The sequence below is a fragment of the Nicotiana sylvestris genome, chromosome 3, assembly GCF_000393655.2.
Source record: "Nicotiana sylvestris chromosome 3, ASM39365v2, whole genome shotgun sequence".
NCBI lineage: Eukaryota > Viridiplantae > Streptophyta > Magnoliopsida > Solanales > Solanaceae > Nicotiana > Nicotiana sylvestris.
The window spans coordinates 16,296,780-16,318,522 of NC_091059.1; the positions used below are offsets into that span (position 1 = coordinate 16,296,780).

At 38.3% G+C, this 21,743-nt stretch overlaps 1 protein-coding gene across 1 annotated transcript; it reads right to left on the bottom strand.

Moving 5' to 3' along the window:
• Positions 1 to 7,676: 7,676 nt before the first annotated feature.
• LOC138887083 (uncharacterized mitochondrial protein AtMg00820-like) lies at positions 7,677 to 8,024 on the bottom strand. Its single transcript, XM_070168796.1, has one exon. It carries the CDS (start codon positions 8,022 to 8,024, stop codon positions 7,677 to 7,679), a length of 348 nt encoding a protein of 115 aa, XP_070024897.1.
• Between the last annotated feature and the right edge of the window lie 13,719 nt (positions 8,025 to 21,743).

Here is a 21,743-nt window from a genome sequence, read left to right on the forward strand (position 1 = left end):
CCCTCAGACTAAGTCTAAAGGTACAACTTATTACACTGGGAATGTTTTTTTTCACCTAACAGCACACATACATGACTAGCATGCATTAACCTGCATTGATACACTAAGCATGTAGGCTACTTCTATTATCCAAACAAAAATGTAACTACTATATACTACATGACATTTAACACAACAGTCCACGTGTATATAAACAATCTGCAGGTCCTCTCTTTTGCATTTATGTTCAAACTCTCAGTTACATTAGTGGTATCGATTGTGTACCTGGTAAGGAGGACAAAGAAGAAAGGAATGATCAGCTAAGCAATATGCAGTGAATACAGCAACAGCAGATAACACCAACAACACAGCAACAACAACCAGCCACAATGATGAAGCTCACAAGTGGTCGAGCAACAAACAAGCAGTCCCAGGAACAGAATGATGAACCAACAGAAAACCAGAGTATTCAATATAACAGCACCAGCAGTTCAACAATCACAAACAGCTCGGCAAATAACCAACAACAATTAGCAAAGACAGCTTGGCTAACTTGAACTCCTAAGCAGTTTTCAGACAGTGTTTTGTTACAATATTCTGAAATTTTCTTTTTGTTTTTTTTTTTCTTTCTCTCCAGACTCAAAAATGTCCAGCCTAAGACCCTTAAACTTCCGCCCCTGTTTTAGTTATCAAATGGCCTATTTATAGGCCAAATGCACCATTACAGCTGAGCTGCCCTGCCTGCCAATTGGCAGAATGCCCATACTCTTTTAAGCCCATGCTCAGCATGCTTGGTGTCAGCTCCCTTTATTCCCCACGCCTGGTTTTGTTTAATCCAGAATTATGGGCTCATTTGTTTATTCATTTTGAGCCCCCATACCCTTGTGTCTTGTTCCCCCATTGGTATTAGTTTAATCCTAAGTTAGTACCCTTTTTGTCAGCTCACTTAAACTAATTACTTCTGTTCTTTTTAAACACCCCAGAATACCCCCGTTAACCTTGATTATTACTGCCCCTGCCTATTGCAGCATTAGGGCATTTTTGCACTGATGAAAACTCGAACTCAGGACTGCCTAGACTGAACCCTTTTAGTCATTTTTATAATGCCAACAGACCATTTCAAACATTACTAGGTCATCCAGCCAGTGTCCGAGTTTAATTAGTTATGTGAAACTCCTAGCTCCTTCGATCCATTAGTTATAGAAAACTAATCGACGACATTTATCGAGTCGACTATACTAATTATAGCAGGTAATAATCAGTCGCTCATATAAACAACACGTTCGGGGACCTAAAGGGTATCAGACAACTTTTATTAAATTACTGGGCCTATATGAATTAGTTCCTTTGACGATTAATCTAACTGACGATCATGTTTATCACAGAGTGTATTCAGAACAAACAGAAGACAATCGACCAAATAAAGGGTCTTTAACAGAGATGAAAGAAATCTGGAAGAAGTAACAAAATAACAAACAAACACAAAGAGATATGCTGACAACTTATTTGGAAATAAAACAAAAGAACGGAAAACTTACCAAAATGTTTAAACCAAACAGACCCAAATCAAACTCGACTTCGAACCTTTGAGGCCGAACAAACCTTAATCAGGGTGTTCTCACATGAGAACACCTTGGTTAAGGTCTATTAGACCTCAAACCTATGTCAAAACTGGCCGGGTTCCCCAGGTGCATGTGCTTCAGAAGTCTGGATTTCCAGATCTGGATTTTTGGGAGTTGTGGGTGGATTCGGACCAAACCAAGCTTGGTTTGGTCACGAGGAAGGTCAGGAGAGTGTCTAGCATGAAGATGGGGTGGTTTGGCATAGGTCCAGGTTCGACTCAAATCTTCAAACGAAGATTCGAGACGAACGGAAGTGATTCGAGGCTTGTGGTTAGTGGATTCGTGTTCAGGATGGTCGGGTGCATCGGGGGTGTTATTTTGGTGGTCATCGGAACTGTGGTTGCCAGGCTTATGGTGGGAAACCTAGGCTGCTAGGGTTTGAGAGGAAAGGGAGCCTGGGGAAGATGGTGAATAGTGGCCGAGGGGGGGGTGTGGCTTGGGGCGTGGGGTAAGGGGGTTAGGTTTATATATGTATTGAGGGTTTAGATCCTGGCCATTGGATCAATTGAGATCAAGGGCCAGGATCTAACCATTGAGGAGGGACGACGTCGTTCGGGAGATGATAGTGGGTTATGACCGGGTAGGGGATTGGATCGGGTCATGTTGACGGGTTTAGAGGAAGGCCTGGATCCGTTGGATCAATGGGAATGAACGGCCCAGATTAACTTGCCTGAAACGACGTCGTTTCGACTTAGCAGGGGCTGTATTGGACCGTTTGATTGCCATGAATCAACGGCTCAGATTGAGGCGCTGATACGACGTCGTTTGGGACGTGTCCGGGCAGCCTGTGTTTGGACTGGATCTGTGTCCTGGTCTTGGGCCTATTTTGTTTCATTTCTTGGCCCAAACCGATTTTCCCTACTCTTTTGCTTTTGTTTTCTTTCTTATTATTTTTTCTTTTCTTTTAAACAAAATAAAAATAACAAATAATAAGGTAACGGAATTAAACAACAATGCAACATTTTAACACAATTATCACAAAAATATTTACGTAGGTTAGCTAAGAGCCTAGGGCGAACGGTGCACATATTTTTTGAATTTTCTTTTACTGACCGAATTATGGTTTAACCATCCTAATACATATATTTTGTATTTTGTTTGTTAATGATTAAATGCAAAAAAAAGGAATGGACAGATCCACAAGTGACTAACAACACATGAAAACTCGAACAATTGTACAACGAAGCCATTTGTCACTATTTTTATTTTCTTTTGGAGCGAATGTCCGTAAAGCAAAAATCACGTGCTTACACTTGTTACTTTTGTTTTTCTTTTTTTTTCTTCTTTATTTAAACTTCGGAGCATTGGGGAACTTTTGGCTCTTCAAACTTTGGCACAACGGCTAGTCGCATAAGACTTAATCTTTTCCAACTTTATTTCGCCTTCGTAGGCCTTTCATTTCTGGCTTCTTTCTTTGACTTCAATTTAAGAGAATTTGCAGTACCTTGGCTTTTCAAACCTTTGCCGAGACGGTTGGCCATGTGGGACTTAACCTTTTCAACTTCATTTGCCTTTATAGGCACTTCAATTTGATTTTCTCCTTCCAAGAGTTTTGATTTCGAAGCATCGATCGCCATGGCCAGTCGAGGTCGACTTGATGCCCCTGATGAGGCTGGGTACCTTTTTGCACATTAACTCGTGTCAGACGAAGGCCTTGTGTTAGACCCTGTGCGTCCACCAGACTCTATAGAGAACCGGGTTCTCTATGTGTTTCCTCTAAAAATTCTGATGAACCAAACTGTATAGGGGTCTGGTCCCTTATCATCTTGGTACAGTGCTAAGTTTGTGTGAGTCCACCAAATAGCAGAGTACCTGGTCCTTTGTGGGGTTCTACTGTGAATTCTAGTAAAGCTGTGTGTAAATAAGGCCGAGGATTTTTACGTGGAAAAATCCCACACAAGGGGATCAAAAAACCACGACCTACACCTGTAGGCTTTTAACTTCACTAACTTGAAATCTCCCTATTACAAACTTCTTTACAATAACCATATTGCAACGACTTCAACTAACTTGTGATGCTCTCATCACAATCCACTCTATAACTATCCTAGTTACAAAAAATTTGACTAACTTGTGGTATTTCCACCACAAGCCATTTTATCACACTACGGTTACAAAGGCTTTTGCTTATGACTATCCGTAGTCACAGCATAAACTCAGAAGTTTACGAATTTTGGTTTGTTCCTAAGACAACGCTTCTAAGAAAGAAAACTAGGAATTACAATGAAGAATACATAACAAAGACTCAACAACCTAAGGACTTAAGATATCTTCGATCTTGGATCAGGTCCTTGAGGTTGAAGCAGCTTTGTGTTTTAGAGAGGTTCTTGAGCGTTTGAGAGAATTTTCGTTTTTTGTATTTTCAAGTGTTGAACCAGAATTTTGTGCCTTGCATGAGGTTTATACTACACAAGACATTACCTTAGTGATGTCAATTCACAATGGTGATGTCCAATCTCAATGGGAAGTGACTACTGCATTGTCTGTTGCTCTATCTTCTGTACTATTGCAAGCAGCCACTTTCTGCAGTTGCTTTCCAACTGTAGTTGACTTTGTACTTCTGTTAGAGAACCCTAAGGGACCAGGTCCCTATTTTGTTCCTCTTTGTATAGTTGTGGACAGTCACTCATTTGCGATCCAACTGTATAGTTGACTGGTACTTCTGTCAGGGGAGCACCAAGGGATCAGGTTCCTAATCTGGTACTTGTGCACACTGCCCAGATTTTCTTTCTCTTGTTTGAGACAAGTCGTGAATCTAGAATATTGTAGTCTTTTACAGTGAAAGAAATTGGGACGAGGTTGTCAATAATAGATTACTTAGAGAAATAGGTAAAAGAAATTTCCACCCAAGATTTAATTCTTGGCAGAGGGAAGCCTCATGACCGAGCGAACCGAGGCTGGGGTAAATAGAGGAAGAGAAGATTTATTGAATGCTCTCGGGCATTTATTGAGGTCTTGAGTTTGAGTAACTTGAATCATTGTACTTTAGTTGATCAGAGAATGAGTGGGCGCTAGAAACAGTGCAGTACGGTAGAATCTTCGTTTCTAGCTATGCCCAATTGACTTTGTACTACCGTGAGGAACCCACAAGAGTATCAGGTCCTTGTCTGGGTTCCTACCTCCTGAAGCTGTAGCAAGTTCACATTTGACTGGAATCCATTAGATGCAGTGTAATCCAAGTGAGTTAGGTTCCCTATCTAGTTCTTGATATTAAGTTTGTTAGATCATCAAAACACAAGGCAAAGATATTGAAAACCTATCAATTTCCCCCTTTTTGATGATGACGAACTTAGCATTGAAAACGAGGAGTTAGAGTTCAGAGAACCAGATTGAATAACAGGAGACCACAGGTTCCCCCTGACTTTATGCCCTTACTTACACATGTTTCCCCATATGTTCCCCCTTAATTTTTATTATCATTCTTGGTCTTTTATCTGGTTCCATACAGAAAGTTTGTTAGATCATCAAAACATATATAAAAAGACCTTAAGCCCATCAATTTCTCCCTTTTTGATGATGACAAACTTTTAACATTGATGACTATTTGACTTAACCAGTATGGGTACCATCAACTGCATATGTTCCCCCTGACTCTATTCTTCCCCCCGACATATGTCAGTATACATTCCCCTTGATTCTATTCTTCCCCTTTTTGGCATCAACAAAAAGACACAATCAGACAAAAAGGCATAAAGAAGTCCAATAAGGCTAACTCATGCCATATATGTGCACACAATCATGATAGAAAAGAGAAGCAAAAGGGAAAACAAGCATTGTACTAGCAAAAGAAGAGTTATTTTATTGATAAGAAATTTGACTGTTTCAACAGGAGGAGCAATGATGAAATCCAACATGCCATCACAAAAAGACGAACAAAAAAGAAAAACAACAGCCACAAAATCATCAGAGCAAAAGATAACTGGCCACTAAGAGGATCCTAGGGGGCACTAGAAGAGGGAGGCTTGGAAGAGGAGGCATCAATAGTTTTAAGAGCTAGGTTCATGCGGACAGTTGTAGACAACTGTTAGTCAAGCAGTTTTTCCCGTAGGTTCTCCACTAGTTGCCTAAGTTCGGATGGAATGGTCTTTATTGAACTAGGTCCTCCCACAGTTTTCCACTTTTGTTTTCTAGACATTTCAACAAACTTCCCATTCCTGCTTGCAATAGCCACAATGGCACTTTTCAAAACAAATCATTCTCAACCACAAACTTTGTAGATCTTTCTACTAAGGAACTAGATTCCTCCGCTGCATCTTTATCAACCTTAACCACTGGAATGTGTTTATCAGCCAACCTCTTCTTCTTTTTCTTAATACTCTATTTACTCTTCTACAAGGCAGACTCAAAAGCTTATTTCTCCTACAACCACCTGGTTTGTTTTAGCTAAAAGAGAATCAGGTTCTTTAACAGGTTCTTCTGTGATGGTGTCATGAACCGGAGACTCAAAAAGCACCAAGTCCTTTCATCCCCTAAGAAAGAAGTTTCTTCCCCCTGAGATGTAGGAACAGAGGAGAAGTAGGTTTTGCAACACATGGAAGTGAGACATGGTTTGATGGATGAGTAGAGGTGACTGGAGATAAGGAGGAAATCGGTACGGGTACAGTAGTATCAGGGAACGTGAAGAAGTGGGTTTCTGGTGATGGTGTTAAGGGAGGAGGAGATGTGGAAGTGATGTTGATGGCAAGAGAAAAAGTCGATTATTCATTGGCCATGGTGAGAGAGGTGGTAAAAGGTGCAAAGAGAGACAATGGTTTAGAACTGTTGGTCTGAAAAGTTGGATGATGTGGCAGTTGAATTAATTTTTCTATCTTTTTCTTTGAACAATCATGCAAAAAACACATTACTACTAACCTGTTTTTGTAAAAGGGTTTTTGCAGCTCTCCTCCGAAGTTCAACACTGTACCTTTAGCTTCTGCGATCATCATGCGTGTTTACCTGCAACAGTATAGATGTGAGTTAGGCCTAGTCAGAAAACACTTTAGCCAATTTTACCTAAGTGTGACTATCATAGTCATGTCGCGAGAACCAAGTTCTCAATTAGGTTTAAGTAATCACAGTACCATCTTGTTTCTCAAAGTGTTCCCTGCTTAGAGCTTTGATGAAGATATCTACAATTTGATCTTCTGTGCAACAAAATCTTATACAAATAAGACCCTTTTCCACATTGTCCCTGAGAAAATGGTGGCTGACATCAATGTGCTTGGTTTTCTTGGGTAGAACAGGGTTCTTTGTCATGTTTAGAGCACTGGTATTGACACATAGAAGTGGTACACAATCAATGTATACACTAAAATCTTCCAATTTTTTCTTGATCCACAGTGAATGAGCATATCACGATGCAGCTGCATCATATTCTTCTTCAGCAGCTAAGAGAGCTACTAAGTTTTGTTTCCTTGTACCCCATGAGATAAATCATGATTCAAGGAAATGAGCCATTCCAGATGTGCTTTTCCTATCCACCAGATAGCCTGCATAATCAGTGTCAGCATAACCAATAAGGTTGAAATTGTCACCTGAAGTATAGTATAAAACCAGGTTCTGTCTACCTTTAAAATATTTCAGAATTCTCTTAGCAGACTTCAGATGAGATTCCTCAGGATTTGATTGGAACCTTGCACATAATCTCACACCAAATACAATGTCTGGCCTACTGGCAGTAAGGTAGAGTAGAGATCCAATGATGCCCATGCTTCCATGTCAAACCTTTTTTAAGAGTTCTTTGATGCATTTCTGCTAACTGATACACATTCTCTTTATGGAATGCTTTACTTGAAGACCCAGGAAGACATTCAATTACCCTATCATACTCATTTCAAACTCACTTCCCATGAGTATAGCAGATTTTTCACATAATGAGTTAGCTGTAGCTCCAAATATGATGGCATCCACATAAATCTGATCAATGAGCAGGTTCCTTCCCAATTTCTTCAAAGACAATGTATTGTCAATCTTTCCTCTTGTGAAGCCATTTTCCACGAGAAAATGGATGGTCTCTTGTACCATGCTCTAGGGGCATGCTTCTATCCGTACAGTGCCTTATCCAATTTGAATACATATTCAGGATGTACATGACGTTCAAAAGCCTAGAGGTAGCTTGATATAGACTTCTTCTTTGAGAAAACCATTCAAGAAGGCACTCTTCACATCCATTTGGAATAATGTGAATTCCATATGTGAAGCAAAGGCAATGTGGATCCTAATAGCCTCCATGCGAGCTACTGGGCCAAAAATCTCATTATAATCGATCACTTCCTCTTGATTGAATCCTTGGGCAGCAAGCCTTGCTTTGTTCCTTGTAGCATTTCCATGTTCATCTAGCTCATTCCTGAATACCCACCTGGTCCCTATGATGGTTCTGTCTAAGGGTCTAGGTACCAAGTGCCATACCTTATTTCTTTCAAGTTGATGCAGTTCCTCTTGCATTTTAGTAATCCAGTCTGCATCCTACAAGTCTTCCTTGATATTTTTGGTTTCTTTGGGATAGAAATACTGAGAGGGCTAGGGAATTTCTGGTTTTTTATCTTGTCTGAACTCCAGAATCAAGGGGTGATTATATTATCAAGTGAGTAGGAGCTTTTATGTTTCCAATTTAGGACTGAAGTTTGATTTGTAGAGAAAACTGGGTAAGTTAAATGGATTTCCCCTGCACTCCTTGTTATGTTACTTGGGGAGTGCCTTGCACTGCATCTCCAACTCTTTCTTCTGCTTCAGAGGTAATGATGGAAGTAACAGGTTCCTCTTGAGAAGTAGAAGAGGATGTTGCATTGTCTATCACATGTTTCCTTCATCTTACTCATCAAATCAGCCTTCCCATTTGAAACTCCAGATAATTCCTAGGGACCAAAAGTGGTTCATTATCTTAATCATCACTGTTTCCTCCTTTTTAGAGGAGGATGTCTCGTTGAATAGCACATGAACACTTCTTTCCACACAATGTGCCATTTTGTTGTAGACTTTGTGGGCTTTGCTTTGAGGGGGGTATCCCAGAAGGATTCCTTCATCGCCTTTTGCATCAAACTTCCAAAGCTGGTCCTTACCGTTGTTGAGAACATAGCATTTTCATCCAAAGGTTCTCAGATGAGTTATCTTTGGTTTTCTTCCATTGAGCAACTCATAAGGGGGTTTTGTTTAGGAGAGGTCTGATCATGCACCTCTTTTCACTCCTGCTCAGTATTCCTATAGGAATTGCATGCTCTGTATTCTTTGAACTTTGAATTTAACAGACCATGGACTAGGTCCTTCTTCATCAATATATCCATAAGTGAGAAACTTGTATCCCCCAATCCTTTATGCCATGTCTTCGAATCATTATCAGTTGCATTCAAGCAGCTCATATCACCAGCTTAGACATGAACTTATACTTTGTTTTCTTCCCCATACCTAGAATGTACCCCTTTTTTCATTTTCCAAAGGGTACATCCCTTCCTTGCAGGGCTTTCAATGATAGAGAATCCATGGTATTTCCAGTCATGTGCTTTGAGCATCTACTGTCCATGATCCACTACAGTCCACTTCCTCTCAGTGTTCCCTACACATCTAAATTATGGGTTAGATTTAAGAACCCAAACTAGTTTGGGTACCTTGTTATGATAAAAAGGATGGATAAGGGCTTTCCTAGTCCATGCAAGCAACATTGGTTTCTTGTGAGCGGTACTTGGTCCCTTGTTAGTAGTCACTTTGTCAGCAAACACTTTATTTTATTGAATAGATTGAGCCCCGGCCTGGCAATTTTCTTTGAAGTGCCCATTGTTCCCACAGTGGGTACACAACCAGTTATCAGAAACTGTGACGTACTTACTGTAAGGGTTGTAAGGAGTTTTCTCTTTTAGGAACCCGATTCCCTACCTATTTCCACTATCGTTGAAGTACATGGCAGTTACAACATCTGAGGACAAGGTCCACTTGAGAGATTTCTCAAGATCACTTTTTATTATCGTCAATTCATCTTGAAGCTTCCTATTTTTCTCGAGTTCACCACATATCCTAGTTCTAGCAGCTTTTAACTCATTTTCAAGCCTAATGTTTTCCTCACTGGCTATCTCCTTTCCTTTTCCAAAATTTTCAGGTTTTAACTTAGTCCAAGGTTTCACTATTGTTTCCCTTAGGTTTGTAATTTCTGCCAAAAGATCATTCTTTTCTTTTCTGAAAATTTCAATGGTTTTCTTATGGTCAGTAACTATAGCCACTAAGTCGTTTCTAGTTTGTTCAGATTCTGCTAACTCTAAGGTCAAAGAATCCCTATCCTCCACAAAACAATGAAAGGCATTGATTAATACATTAGCTAAAGACATGAGTTTTCTTGGAGAATAGGATTTCTGATTTCTCCGAACATCCCTGAAATTTACCTCTTTGTTGTCATCGTCTTCATCATCATCTGGTTGTGCCATCAACGTAAAGGTTGAGTCATATTCAGCTGATCTTTTTCTCTTGAAGTTCTTGAAGAATTCTTGCTTCAAGAGAGGACAATTTTTCATGAAGTGTCTAGCCTTTCCGCACTTCTAAAAAAGATCATTGTTCTTTCATCTGTTAGAGCTGTCCCGTTCTAGCACTTCTCCATTTCTTCTGACCATATTCTGAAACCTTTTGGTTAAGTAAGCCATGTAGCTGTCTTCCTCGCTCGAATCATTGTTAGCAGCTTTAAGTGACCGGTACTTTTCCTTCTTTGGTTTTCTCCTTTCAAGAGTTGGTGGAGCAGTCATGAGGATCCTTCGTAGGTGTTAGCCTGATAGGAGGAATCTGCTCTGATACCAATTGTTAGACCATGTGCATCCACTAGACTCTATAGAGAACCGGGTTCTCTATGTGTTTCCTCTGAAAATACTGATGAGCCAAATTGTATAGGGATCTGGTCCTATATCAGTTTGGTACAGTGCTAAGTTTGTACGAGTCCACCAAATAGCAGAGTACCTGGTCCTTTGTGGGGTTCTGCTATGAATGCTAGTAAAGTTGTGTGTAAATAAGGCCGAGGAGTTTTATGTGGAAAAATCCCACACAAGGGGATCAAAAAACCACAACCTACACTTGTAGGCTTTTAACTTCACTAACTTGAAATATCTCTATTACAAGCCACTTTACAATAACCCTATTGCAAAGACTTCAACTAACTTGTGATACTCTTATCACAAGCCACTCTATAACTATCCTAGTTACAAAGAATTTGACTAACTTGTGGCATTTCCACCACAAGCCACTTTGTCACACTATGGTTACAAAGGCTTTGATTAACTTGTGATGTTTCCTCCACAAGCCACGTTGTCACACTACGGTTACAAAGGCTTTTGCTTATGACTATCCCTAGTCACAACATAAACTCAGAAGTTTACGAATTTTGGTTTGTTCCTAAGACAACGTTTCTAAGAAAGCAAACTAGGAATTACAATGAAGAACACATAACAAAGACTCAACAACCTAAGGACTTAAGATATCTTCGATCTTGGATAAGGTCCTCGAGGTCGAAGCAGCTTTGTTCTTGAGAGAGGTTCTTGAGCACTTGAGAGAATTTTCATTTTTTGCATTTGCAAGTGTTGAACCAAAATTGTGTGTCTTGCATGAGGTTTATACTACACAAGACATTACCTTAGTGATGTCAATTCAAAATGGTTATGTCCAATTTCAATGGGAAGTGATCGATGCACTGTCTATTGCTCTATCTACTTTGTCACACCTCCTTTTTCACTACACCCCCCGAAAGGGTGTATAAGGGAGTTTTTTTCCAACTTAAAGTGACAATTGAAACGGGATTAATTTATTAAAAATTCAGAGTCGCCATTTGGGATAATTTATGGTGTCCCAAGTCAGCGGTTCAAATCCCGAATCGAGAAAAAGATTGACTCTGTATTACAGTTCGCAAACCAGAAATCCAGTTAAGGAATTCTGTTAACCCCGGAGAAGGTATTAGGCATTTTCGAATTCGTAGTTCTAGCACGGTCGCTCAACTATTGTATTCGGCTTAATTATTTGATTTTAAAAATACTTTTAGACCTATGTGCATTTTAGCTTTAAACCGCTTTTAATTATTTTAAGGAATATTTCAACGTCATAAAACACGTCTTTGGATCGTGCCACATCATCCTAAACATATTTTATTCAACGTTTTAAGATTTGGATTTGGGTTACATGAAATGCACACCCGAGTTTAGGAAAGTAATATTATTAGGTGACGCGCCTAAAGCAACTACGAGTTTGCAACTTTGCTAGGGCCATGAAAATTTACTAAATGGTACGCCTCGATTTCTAAGGATTGAAGTTAATTAAATGAGGGCCACTGGTTGTCTTATTTATTTGGTGGCACCCCACAAATTAACTACAAGGATCTACTAATTAAATAATGCTAAGGGTTTAAATCACAGCTGAATTTAAATTGTGAATCTAAAGGGCTAAGACTAAGTGAAATCTACTCCATTTTTCCATTTTAGAACTTGGTCCTGACCAGGCATGAGGCCCCATGGCCCAAAATTACCAGGCTGTAAGATTAAGAGCTTCGGGACAAATTCCGTTTGAGCCCAAATAGAGGGCCCAATTCTGAAGCGCGCACAAGCAGGATACCCCAGGAATTGAGCAACCACAAAATTAAATGGGCAATTACTAGCAGCTTGAAATACTAATTGGAATTAAGTTGACAATCATTTCAAACCATTTTTTAGTTTAAACTTATACACATGCTAATCATTGAAGTACTATAACTTGACAACCACTGAAATACTAATTAGAAAATCATGCTTCATTTGCAGTATTCATGCTTGACTCGATTGACTAGACCATTTCCTTCTCAAAACATGATTCCACACACACAACTCTTTAAAGAAACAATCATTTATCCAATTACGTAAACATTATCATCTAAACACCACAGATATGTACCAGAAATGGGCTGCATAACTAAGAAATTCAAGGCAGTCCACGCTACAAAATCAAAGGACAGAATATAAAGTCTGAAACTACCAACATAATAGCCAAACTCACTGTCCAAAGCAAGACTCACATAGCTAATGCAACACCTCAAATTACCGAAGGAAATATAATGTCAAGACAAAACTATGAATGAATCTTAAACGAAACTGGCATCATGCTTTGAACTTCAACTTTTCATTTTTCAATCTTCACATTTAACTTCACAACCAATGTAATGGGTAATACCTGGAAAAGCAAAGAAAACAAGAACAAGGAAAGGTCGGCAGCAGCAAAGCAGTACCAGCAACGACGTAACAATGCTTAACCAGTTGAAACCCACCCAAACCTCAAACTAAACTCCACACAACTCGAAATCAGACTCCTAGACTTAGATTCAACCCATTTTTCACACCCAAATCAATCAGAAATTCTTCAGAATTGAGAATCTCCAAAATTATAGAAGAAATGCAATGGAACAGTAATTTTCTTTTGATATTTCCAACCGTTTTGAGTTTCTGAAATTTTTATCCCTGAATTTCTCTGCCTTGAATGCCAAGTTAGAGAGCCTTTATAGACAAGGCATTTAGGGTAGCTAAAGGAGGATCAGATTTGCACCTAGACCCTTTTACAATTTTCATTTTAGCTTAAGTACCCCTAGTTTAATTTCAGTTTTGCGAAATAGTCCCCTCCCTAGCTTCCTAGAAGCTTCCTAAACAGTTACAAACAGATTCTCACACTTGAATTTCCTAATTTAACCTTTGAACCCCTATTTTTCTTCAAGAAACCAAACGGATCAAACTGACCCAAGGCGAACCAGATATGGACCTTCGAAAACCTGAGCCAGTCCCTTTCTTTTGGGCCCAGGTCCAAGTCAGAAGCTCGGGAGAAATAAGAAGGCAGAAAAATGAAAGGCAATTAGGATTTCAATCAGCCTTTTGGACCGAATGCTTTCAATCAGCCCAAGACTAAAGGGAACAATCAAACGAACTAACCTAACGAATTCAAACAAAACTGACGAACCTAAAAACTAACCATTAATCCTAACTTAAAAATAAACACATGCAGAAATTATTGCAGGAACGGAAAAATAGAAAAAATCAAAACAGAAACAAAAGAAACAGAGGAAGATGAGAAGGGAAATGTACATGAAAATTAAAACTCAAAAGGTAAAGAATAAAATACCTAACCATGGCCTGGATCGTAAGAAATGCAAAAAATCTTCGAACCTTCAAGTTTTCTGGCTACGTTTGACATTAATCATGTGTTCTTATCAAGAACACATAAATAAAGTCGAACTAGACCTAAATCCTTACTGAAATCTCGAATTCGAGGTTTTTGGGATTTTAAGGCTTGACTTAGATTTAAGATTCGAGGAGCTTGGGTTAGATTTGATGGAAACCAACAGTGGATTAGGTGTAAGGGGGTATGGTAGTTATTTTTTGGGGTGTTATTTTGGGGCCGATTGGATGAGTTAGGGTTTTGGTCGATCTCTTCGATTCAAGATTCGACAAGTTCCAGTAGGATTCGAGGGAGGGGGTTTGGAGATTTGAGAAGAGGAGAAGGAGGGGGATCTGTGGTGTAAAAATGAGGTCGATTGGAGCAACGCCACCGGCAGAGGCGATTTCCGGCAGGCGGCTTACGGCGGAGGCGGTGAAGGGTTCTTTGAGTGTGTGGGGACGATGAGAGGGGGTAGGGGGTGCGTTTGGACACTAATATACTTATGAAGCTTCAATTATAAGCCGTTCGATCAAGGGGAGATCAACGGCTCAGATTCCATAATCCAAAACGGCATCGTTTGATTTATTGACTGACCGGACCGGGTATTGGGGCGTATCTGGGCTGCAATTGGGCGGGTATTGTAATGGGTTTGGGCTGTGATTAACCGGGTTTTGAGGAGGAATCTATTGGGATGGGGTAATTCAAATCAAACATGGCCCAAAACCTTTGAACCATTCAATTATTTCTCTTTTTCTTTTTTTAAATTAACTCTTTTTAATTTCTTTTAAATTAAAAATAAAAATAAACCTAAATTAATTCCTAATCAAACTATCTTAGCAAATTAATTACCACAAATAATACTTACTACAATTAATTAAAACCAAATTTAAAGGGAAAAAAACTACCAAAGTTCAAGAAGTAAAATTAAAAGTGCAAAATAAATTATTTTGTGATTTTTTCCATTTTTATAAAATACTAAATTACTAATTAATTCAAGAATGCAAAATTAGATCCTAAATGTAAATGCAACATTTTTTGTATTTTTCATTAATTAAACAAAAATTAAAATGCACAGACAAATGCAAACAATTATCAGAAAATGCCACAGAATCCACAAAAATTGTAAATAATGAGAAGAAATTATTTTGTTTTGAATTTATGGGAGTAATTCATATAGGGAAAAAATCGCGTGCTCACATGCTGTACTATTGCAGGCAGTCACTTTCTGCAGTTGCTTTCCAACTGCAGTTGACTTTGTACTTCTGTCAGAGAACCCTAAGGGACCAGGTCCCTGTTGTGTTCCCCTTTGTATAGTTGCGAACAGTCACTTAGTTGTGTTCTAGCTATATAGTTGACTTGTACTTCTGTTAGAGAACCCTAGGGGATTAGGTCCTTATTGTGTTCCTCTTTGTACAGTTGCGGATAGTCACTTTCCGCAGTTGCGATCCAACTGTATAGTTGACTTGTACTTTTGTCAGGGGAGCACCAAGGGATCAGGTTCCTAATTTGGTACTGCGCACACTGCCCAAATTTTCTTTCTCTTGTTTGAGACAAGTCGTGAATCTAGAATATTGTAGTCTTTTACAGTGAAAGAAGTTGGGACGAGGTTGTCAATAATAGATTACCTAGAGAAATAGGTAAAAATAATTTCCACCCAAGATTTAATTCTTGGCAGAGGAAAGCCCCATGACTGAGCGAACCGAGGCTAGGGTAGATAGAGGAAGAGAAGATTTATTGAATGCTCTCGGGCATTTATTGAGGTCTTGAGTTTGAGTAACTTGAATCATTGTACTTTAGTTGATCAGAGAATGAGTGGGCGCTGGAAACAGTGCAATGCGGCAGAATCTTCGTTTCCAGCTATGTCCAATTGACTTTGTACTGCCATGAGGAACCCACAAGAGTATCAAGTCCTTGTCCGGATTCCTACCTCCTGAAGTTGTAGCAAGTTCACATTTGGCTGGAATCTATTAGATGTAGTGTAATCCAAATGAGTCAGGTTCCCTATCTGGTTCTTGATATTAAGTTTGTTAGATCATCAAAACACAAGGCAAAGATATTGAAAACCTATCAATTTCCCCCATTTTGATAATGACAAACTTAGTATTGAAAACGAGGAGTTAGAGTTCAGAGAACCAGATTGAATAACAGGAGACCACAGGTTCCCCCTGACTTTTTGCCCTTACTTACACATGTTTCCCCATATGTTCCCCCTTAATTTTTATTATCATTCTTGGTCTTTTATCTTGTTCTATACAGAATGTTTGTTAGGTCATCAAAACATAGATAAAAAGACCTTAAGCCCATCACCTTGTAAATCAGTTTTACCATCTTTTCTTTGTCTTAATTTCAGAATAGAGTTAGACCGAAAGGGATTTAAAGAAAAACAAACAATGGAATGGACAATGAATTTAGACGAGAGGTATCCTTTTGGGGAGAAGAAAGAAGGACTTATCTGGAGTGCATGAGGACTTCAATGAACATGACATGCCTTTTGGACTGGATGCCTGATCTGTGTAAACCGTCCGACTCTCAAAAGTTCATCACAACTTTGCCTTGAAACCGAGGAACTTCGCTAGGACTCTGTTGATGCCAATGGTTTCAAGGATCCTTTTTTCAATAAGTGGCGCCATTTGCGGGTTTTCACCAGCTGACCTCTCTTATTTCTCTTCTCACCATCACCTTGTAGTGCTTTTTGCGAGTTTTCACTAACAAGACTCTCATTTTAGTTTCTCTGCTTATTGTCACCTCATGGTGCCCATGTAGGTTTTCACCAATAAGACTCTCTCATTTTGATTGCATTGGATCCAAGTAGTTGTATTCTCTGATCCTTGAACAATCTCATCGATTGATCGAAAGGACTTGAACAGATTTGGGTAAAAATGATTTGGACTGAATTACAACTTTGGAACCATTCAGGCGGGATCATCACCGAACCATTATAATATCTGCCCCAGTTTTACTTTTGGGGGAATTTGGATTTGTATTTTGGTATGACTGAACCCAGAGAGAGGCTTCCTACGTATCCTTTCGGTATCAAGTCGAACGTAGTTCAGAGAGCTTTATTTTTTATTTTCTTTTGTTCTTCTGTTTTGTTTTGTTTTTTTTTTTCCTTTCCTTTTTCCTCTCTTTTTTCATTTTTTTTCATTTCATTCTCTTTGTCTTTTCTTCCCTTTTTTGTATCTTTCTTTTTCTTCTCTTTTTTTTCATTTTATTTTTTATTTTTCATTCATTTCATTTTTCTTAATACTAACTTCCAAATTCCAAAGAGGGTAATCAAAGAATGGGAGCCCGCTCAAAGGGTTTGCAAAGGGTTGAATATTTGGATAGTGAGAAATAAAGCCTTCTTCATCCCAACCGGAGAACATTAATGTTATATAAAGGATCCAACATAGTACCTTTTGACTACATTTGCATTGACAATTATTTCGGGGACATTTCCTTCGATGTGTCCCTAGTACAACGCATTTTTGGCAGTACTCTTGTTGTAATGTATGGACCTTTCCAATCTGGAACCAATTTTTCTTCAACTATTCCAACTCTTTGTTGTATTTACTTAAACTTATCTTCATTGCGATCTAATTCTTGATTCATTATTTTGAGGTCTGACGGTATTTCAGGATCTAGGCATAAAGTCCACAAGTATGTCATGTTATTGAAAACTGCATTTAACAGAACTGAAAAGAGAATAAGAAAAGTGATAAGATTAAGAAAAGAGACATTCCTGGATAGTGAAATGTTAATTTCATTTGATTTTTTTGAATTTTAAAAGATAGAAGGGTTAACATCGAAAAGTAAGACAATAAAGTAAAACATCAAGATCACACCCTGAGATAATCCGTACGCAGAAAGGATAGCAAGACTGGCTACCGAGATTCCCGTCTGATAGGTAACTTTTAGGCTTGGCAGCCATTTTTGTCTTTTCTTCTGTCTCGGCAATGGCTGCAATGGCCTTCGGTGCCGGATCAAATTCCTCATTGTAAGAAAGCAACAGATTTTCTGTCACATCAGGAGCCTCTTCATCCCCGAAGAACGATTCTTTCAGCTTCAATCAAATCTTCAACTGCCCTTTTGAGGGTCCAACAATCCTATGTACTGTGTCCCACTGCTCCAGAGTGGTATTCACATCTAGCATCAGCTCGGTGCTAGGGGGACTTGGGGTTTGGCCAGTTTGGGGCCACTGGCTGTAGCAGACCTTGCCTGACTAGCTTTTGGGACAAGCCCGAGTATGATTCACCAATAGGGGTGAACTAATTCCTTTTGAAAGGCTCTCTTGGGCGAGGATTGTACTGGGGATTATATGGAGCTTGGTAAGGATGGACATTTTTGGGAGGTGGAGCTCGGTTTTGTATATAATGTTGTGGCCGCGTGCAAAGTTGCGCGTTCATCACCGCATACCAACAAAACCAACCATCTGAACAGAACGTTGCTAATTTCCTCACACCACAATCTTGTCAGTTTTGAGACATTTAACATATAGGAAATCGCATGTTGGGATGCAATGCACCTATCATTTAAACGCTTCTACCATGTATTTGAACGGTTGCATGTTTTATCCCGGCCTTAACTAACTCTTTCAGTATGTACCTCTTTTCTTTTATTTTTGTCTCTCTTTAATCACTCTTGATTTTTTTTTTCATTTCGTCTCTGTCGCTCTTTTATTTTTGGCCCTCTCTTTTCTTTTTTCTTTTTTTGGTTTGTTCACTCTTTTCTTTTTTATCACTCTTTTCTTCTTCTTTTTTAACTCAATTTTTCTTTCTTTTTTTTCAAATTATTTTTCACTCAGTTTTATTTGATAGCTATTATTCTTAACTAACTCTTCTTCTTTTTTAACTCAATCACTCAGTTTTATTTCACTCAGTTTTTATAACACTCAGACAAACATATATATATATATATATATATATATATATATATATATATATTCTGCAACTCATTTTTTTATTGAATAATCAAAAGAAAGGCTTTTAAGGAGGAAAGAAAATATGTTTGGATTTATTTTCAGATTTTTTTAAAATTTTTTGAAAGAAAGATTCTAAAGAAGAAATAACATACTTTTTACTTTTTTTGGATGTTGATTTTGGATGTTGACTCTTAATTTTTGAAAGAGGGACTTTTAAGAATATTTTGAATTTCCAAAAGTACTTCTAAAAAAAGATGAAAATATTTTGGAATTAAATGTTTTTCAATTTTTTTTAATGACATTTACGAAAGAAAGACTTTTAAAGAAGGAAAAGAATATTTTTATTTTTTTATGATTTTTTTTTGGAATTTTTGGGAAAAATATTTCAAAGTAAAGGAAACCCGTATGAGTCCAGAACCGATGAGGTTTGCCTACGTATCTCACATTCAGTGAGAATCAGACCCGCGTAGTTCGGTCAATTTTGACGAAATATGGGAAACATGACTTTTGAAAACAATCACCTATTTTCTCTCTTTTTTTTTTTTTTGAAAATTTCGGCAGAGCTTCGGATTACCTACTTCTCACTCTTGATTTTTTTTTATTCTTTTTTTTTACTTTTGTTTTTTGATTTTCTTTCTCTATTCTAACAGCCAGTCAACATGCAAACCGAAACAAACAGATACGCAAGTAGCACGTAAGATGCATCAGGATGAACCTTTAACTTGGGCACCTATCCTAGACGGACCCAACCCCTATGTTGAGTCCCCAAAGTCAAATGCATGTGATGCAAATAAGTGTTCCTACTAGGGATCCGACATGAGGTTATGTTATTCTAAGTTTAAAACCTGGGTGTACTATTCTAGACGTGGGTGTATTGTTCTAGACCTGGCTTACCCGAGCGGACGACTCGAGCCGGGAGGGGGGGGGGCAGCGTACCAGGAATACAGAAGCTTCACCTGCTTTGCAACTTGTCCGAACCTCGTTCTAAAATTAGGATATGACTCTAACAGAAAAGAAGTCACGCGAAGCGCACACTCCCCAGAAGATTTAGAAGACTCAGAGAGAAGAAGGGTTTCGTAACAGTTTTATATACAGTTAAAACATATCAAAGCGGTAAAAAGCGACATTTAGCACATTAGGCTCAAACATATAAAAATCAGATAATAGATAAAAGTCAACTATAACAATTATTCTAAGCTCGAATTCTGAACCCTGAACCAGAGATTCTGGGTTCTTATCCCCAGCAGAGTCGCTAGGGCTGTCACACCTCCTTTTTACCCGAAAGGGGAGATAGGGAGTTTTTCCAATTTAAGTAACATAAATCGAAATGGTATTATTTTATTTATTTATAGTCACCACTTGGGATATTTATTATGGTGTCCCAAGTCACCGGTTTATTTTTAAAATCCCAAATCGAGGAAAACTGACTTCATTTAAAAAGTCTGCGAAACCAGAAAAAACTAGGTAAGAAATTTTGTTAACCCAGGAGAAGGTGTTAGGTATTTTTGGGTTCCGTGGTTTTAGCATAGTTGCTCAACTATTAATAATTGGCCTCATTATCTGACTTATTACATGTTTTAAACCCATTGTGCATTTTTAACTTTTTAACCTCTTTTAATTATTTATGCAGTTTATTTAAATAAGTCTCGAGGCCGTGCACTTAATGTTTTGGAACACATTGTGAACCACGTCACATGAAATGTACCCGCGGTTTACAATATGTTTATTTTATTATTGTTCGAAGTTATGGTCGGGTCACATAAAATGCACACCCGAATTGGAATTTACGTATCGTGACCATGTCACGGGAGCCGTACCCATGGCCACGATAATTTATTAATCGCGCCTAAAGCGGCTACTTAGGTTTATGAGTTATTTGTTTTGTTGCTATTTCTCCTTAAAATGGAATGGATAAAAGCTACAATTTGGAAGAGAGCTCTAACCTTTATATAGCATTGTTCAGATTTATCAGTGGGATATTATTTACGTCTTATATTTATCTGTTTCGAACATGGGCAGTTGTTTGGTAATAGAGATCTGGAATTTTTTTTGATTCCACAGAAACCACTCAGATCCATCAAATCTCGAAGTTGTCCATACAAGTTCGGATAGATTTTTGTATACTAATGATATCTAAATACAAATGATTTACAACTAGAAAGAAATAAGCACGAAGTGAAATCGACATCTGGGATTAATTGCTGGCCCTCACAAATTTGGAATTGAAAAATAGTTGATTCACAATGGAGGATACACATTATGTCATATGGGTGCTTAAGCACCCATTTCTTTTGAAAACAAGATTACTACTTATATATAACACACACAAAAAACCAATTTAAAGAATTAGTCAAGATCTGATCAGATTCATATCAAAATTTAAATTTACCAAATACAAAGATAGCATTGTTCAGCATATAATACAACGGCAGGCCCAAGCATACTATCACATTTATAGCTTATCAATAAACCTCAACTTTAATAACAATTATATTAAACAATCAGCTTTTTCCCTTCTCTTAGCTTCAAAGATCAATAGCAAAGGGACGTTCAAACAAACTTAAACAAACAAATGCTAGATCTATAGAAACAAATAGTACAACAACTTAGATCTCATTCATGATTTCCATTTAAGACAATGGGTATAATTGGAAACACCTAAACAACAACAAATAAATCCTAAATCTGAAAAGAAGATAATGAAACCCAGCCACATATGAAGCAAAACTAGCAAGAGAAACAACAATAGTCCTCAACTCAGCTTTCGAACAAACTGTTCGAGCAAGAATTTCTCGAGCGGCAGCCAACGAACACCTCGAAATGACCTTAGCTCGACCAAATACAATCCATGTTTTTTTTAGAAAATCAAAAATCAAGATGAAAAATGAAGAACAGAGATATCTTTGTTCCTATATTTTTGTTTGAAACTTAAACAAAATTGAAGCGGCAGATCAAACTTCTTCTTTCTAAGAGAGGGATTAGGTTTTTTCTAAGAGAGGAAGGGTCTTCATTCATCTACTCTTTTGATGTAGAATGGAGCGTCGTTGATGGGGGTCTGATTGTTTTAGGTCTCTAGGGTTTTTAATTAAAGGGGAGGGGAAATGGGCCAATGGTCTTGGCCGGGTCGCTGGGTA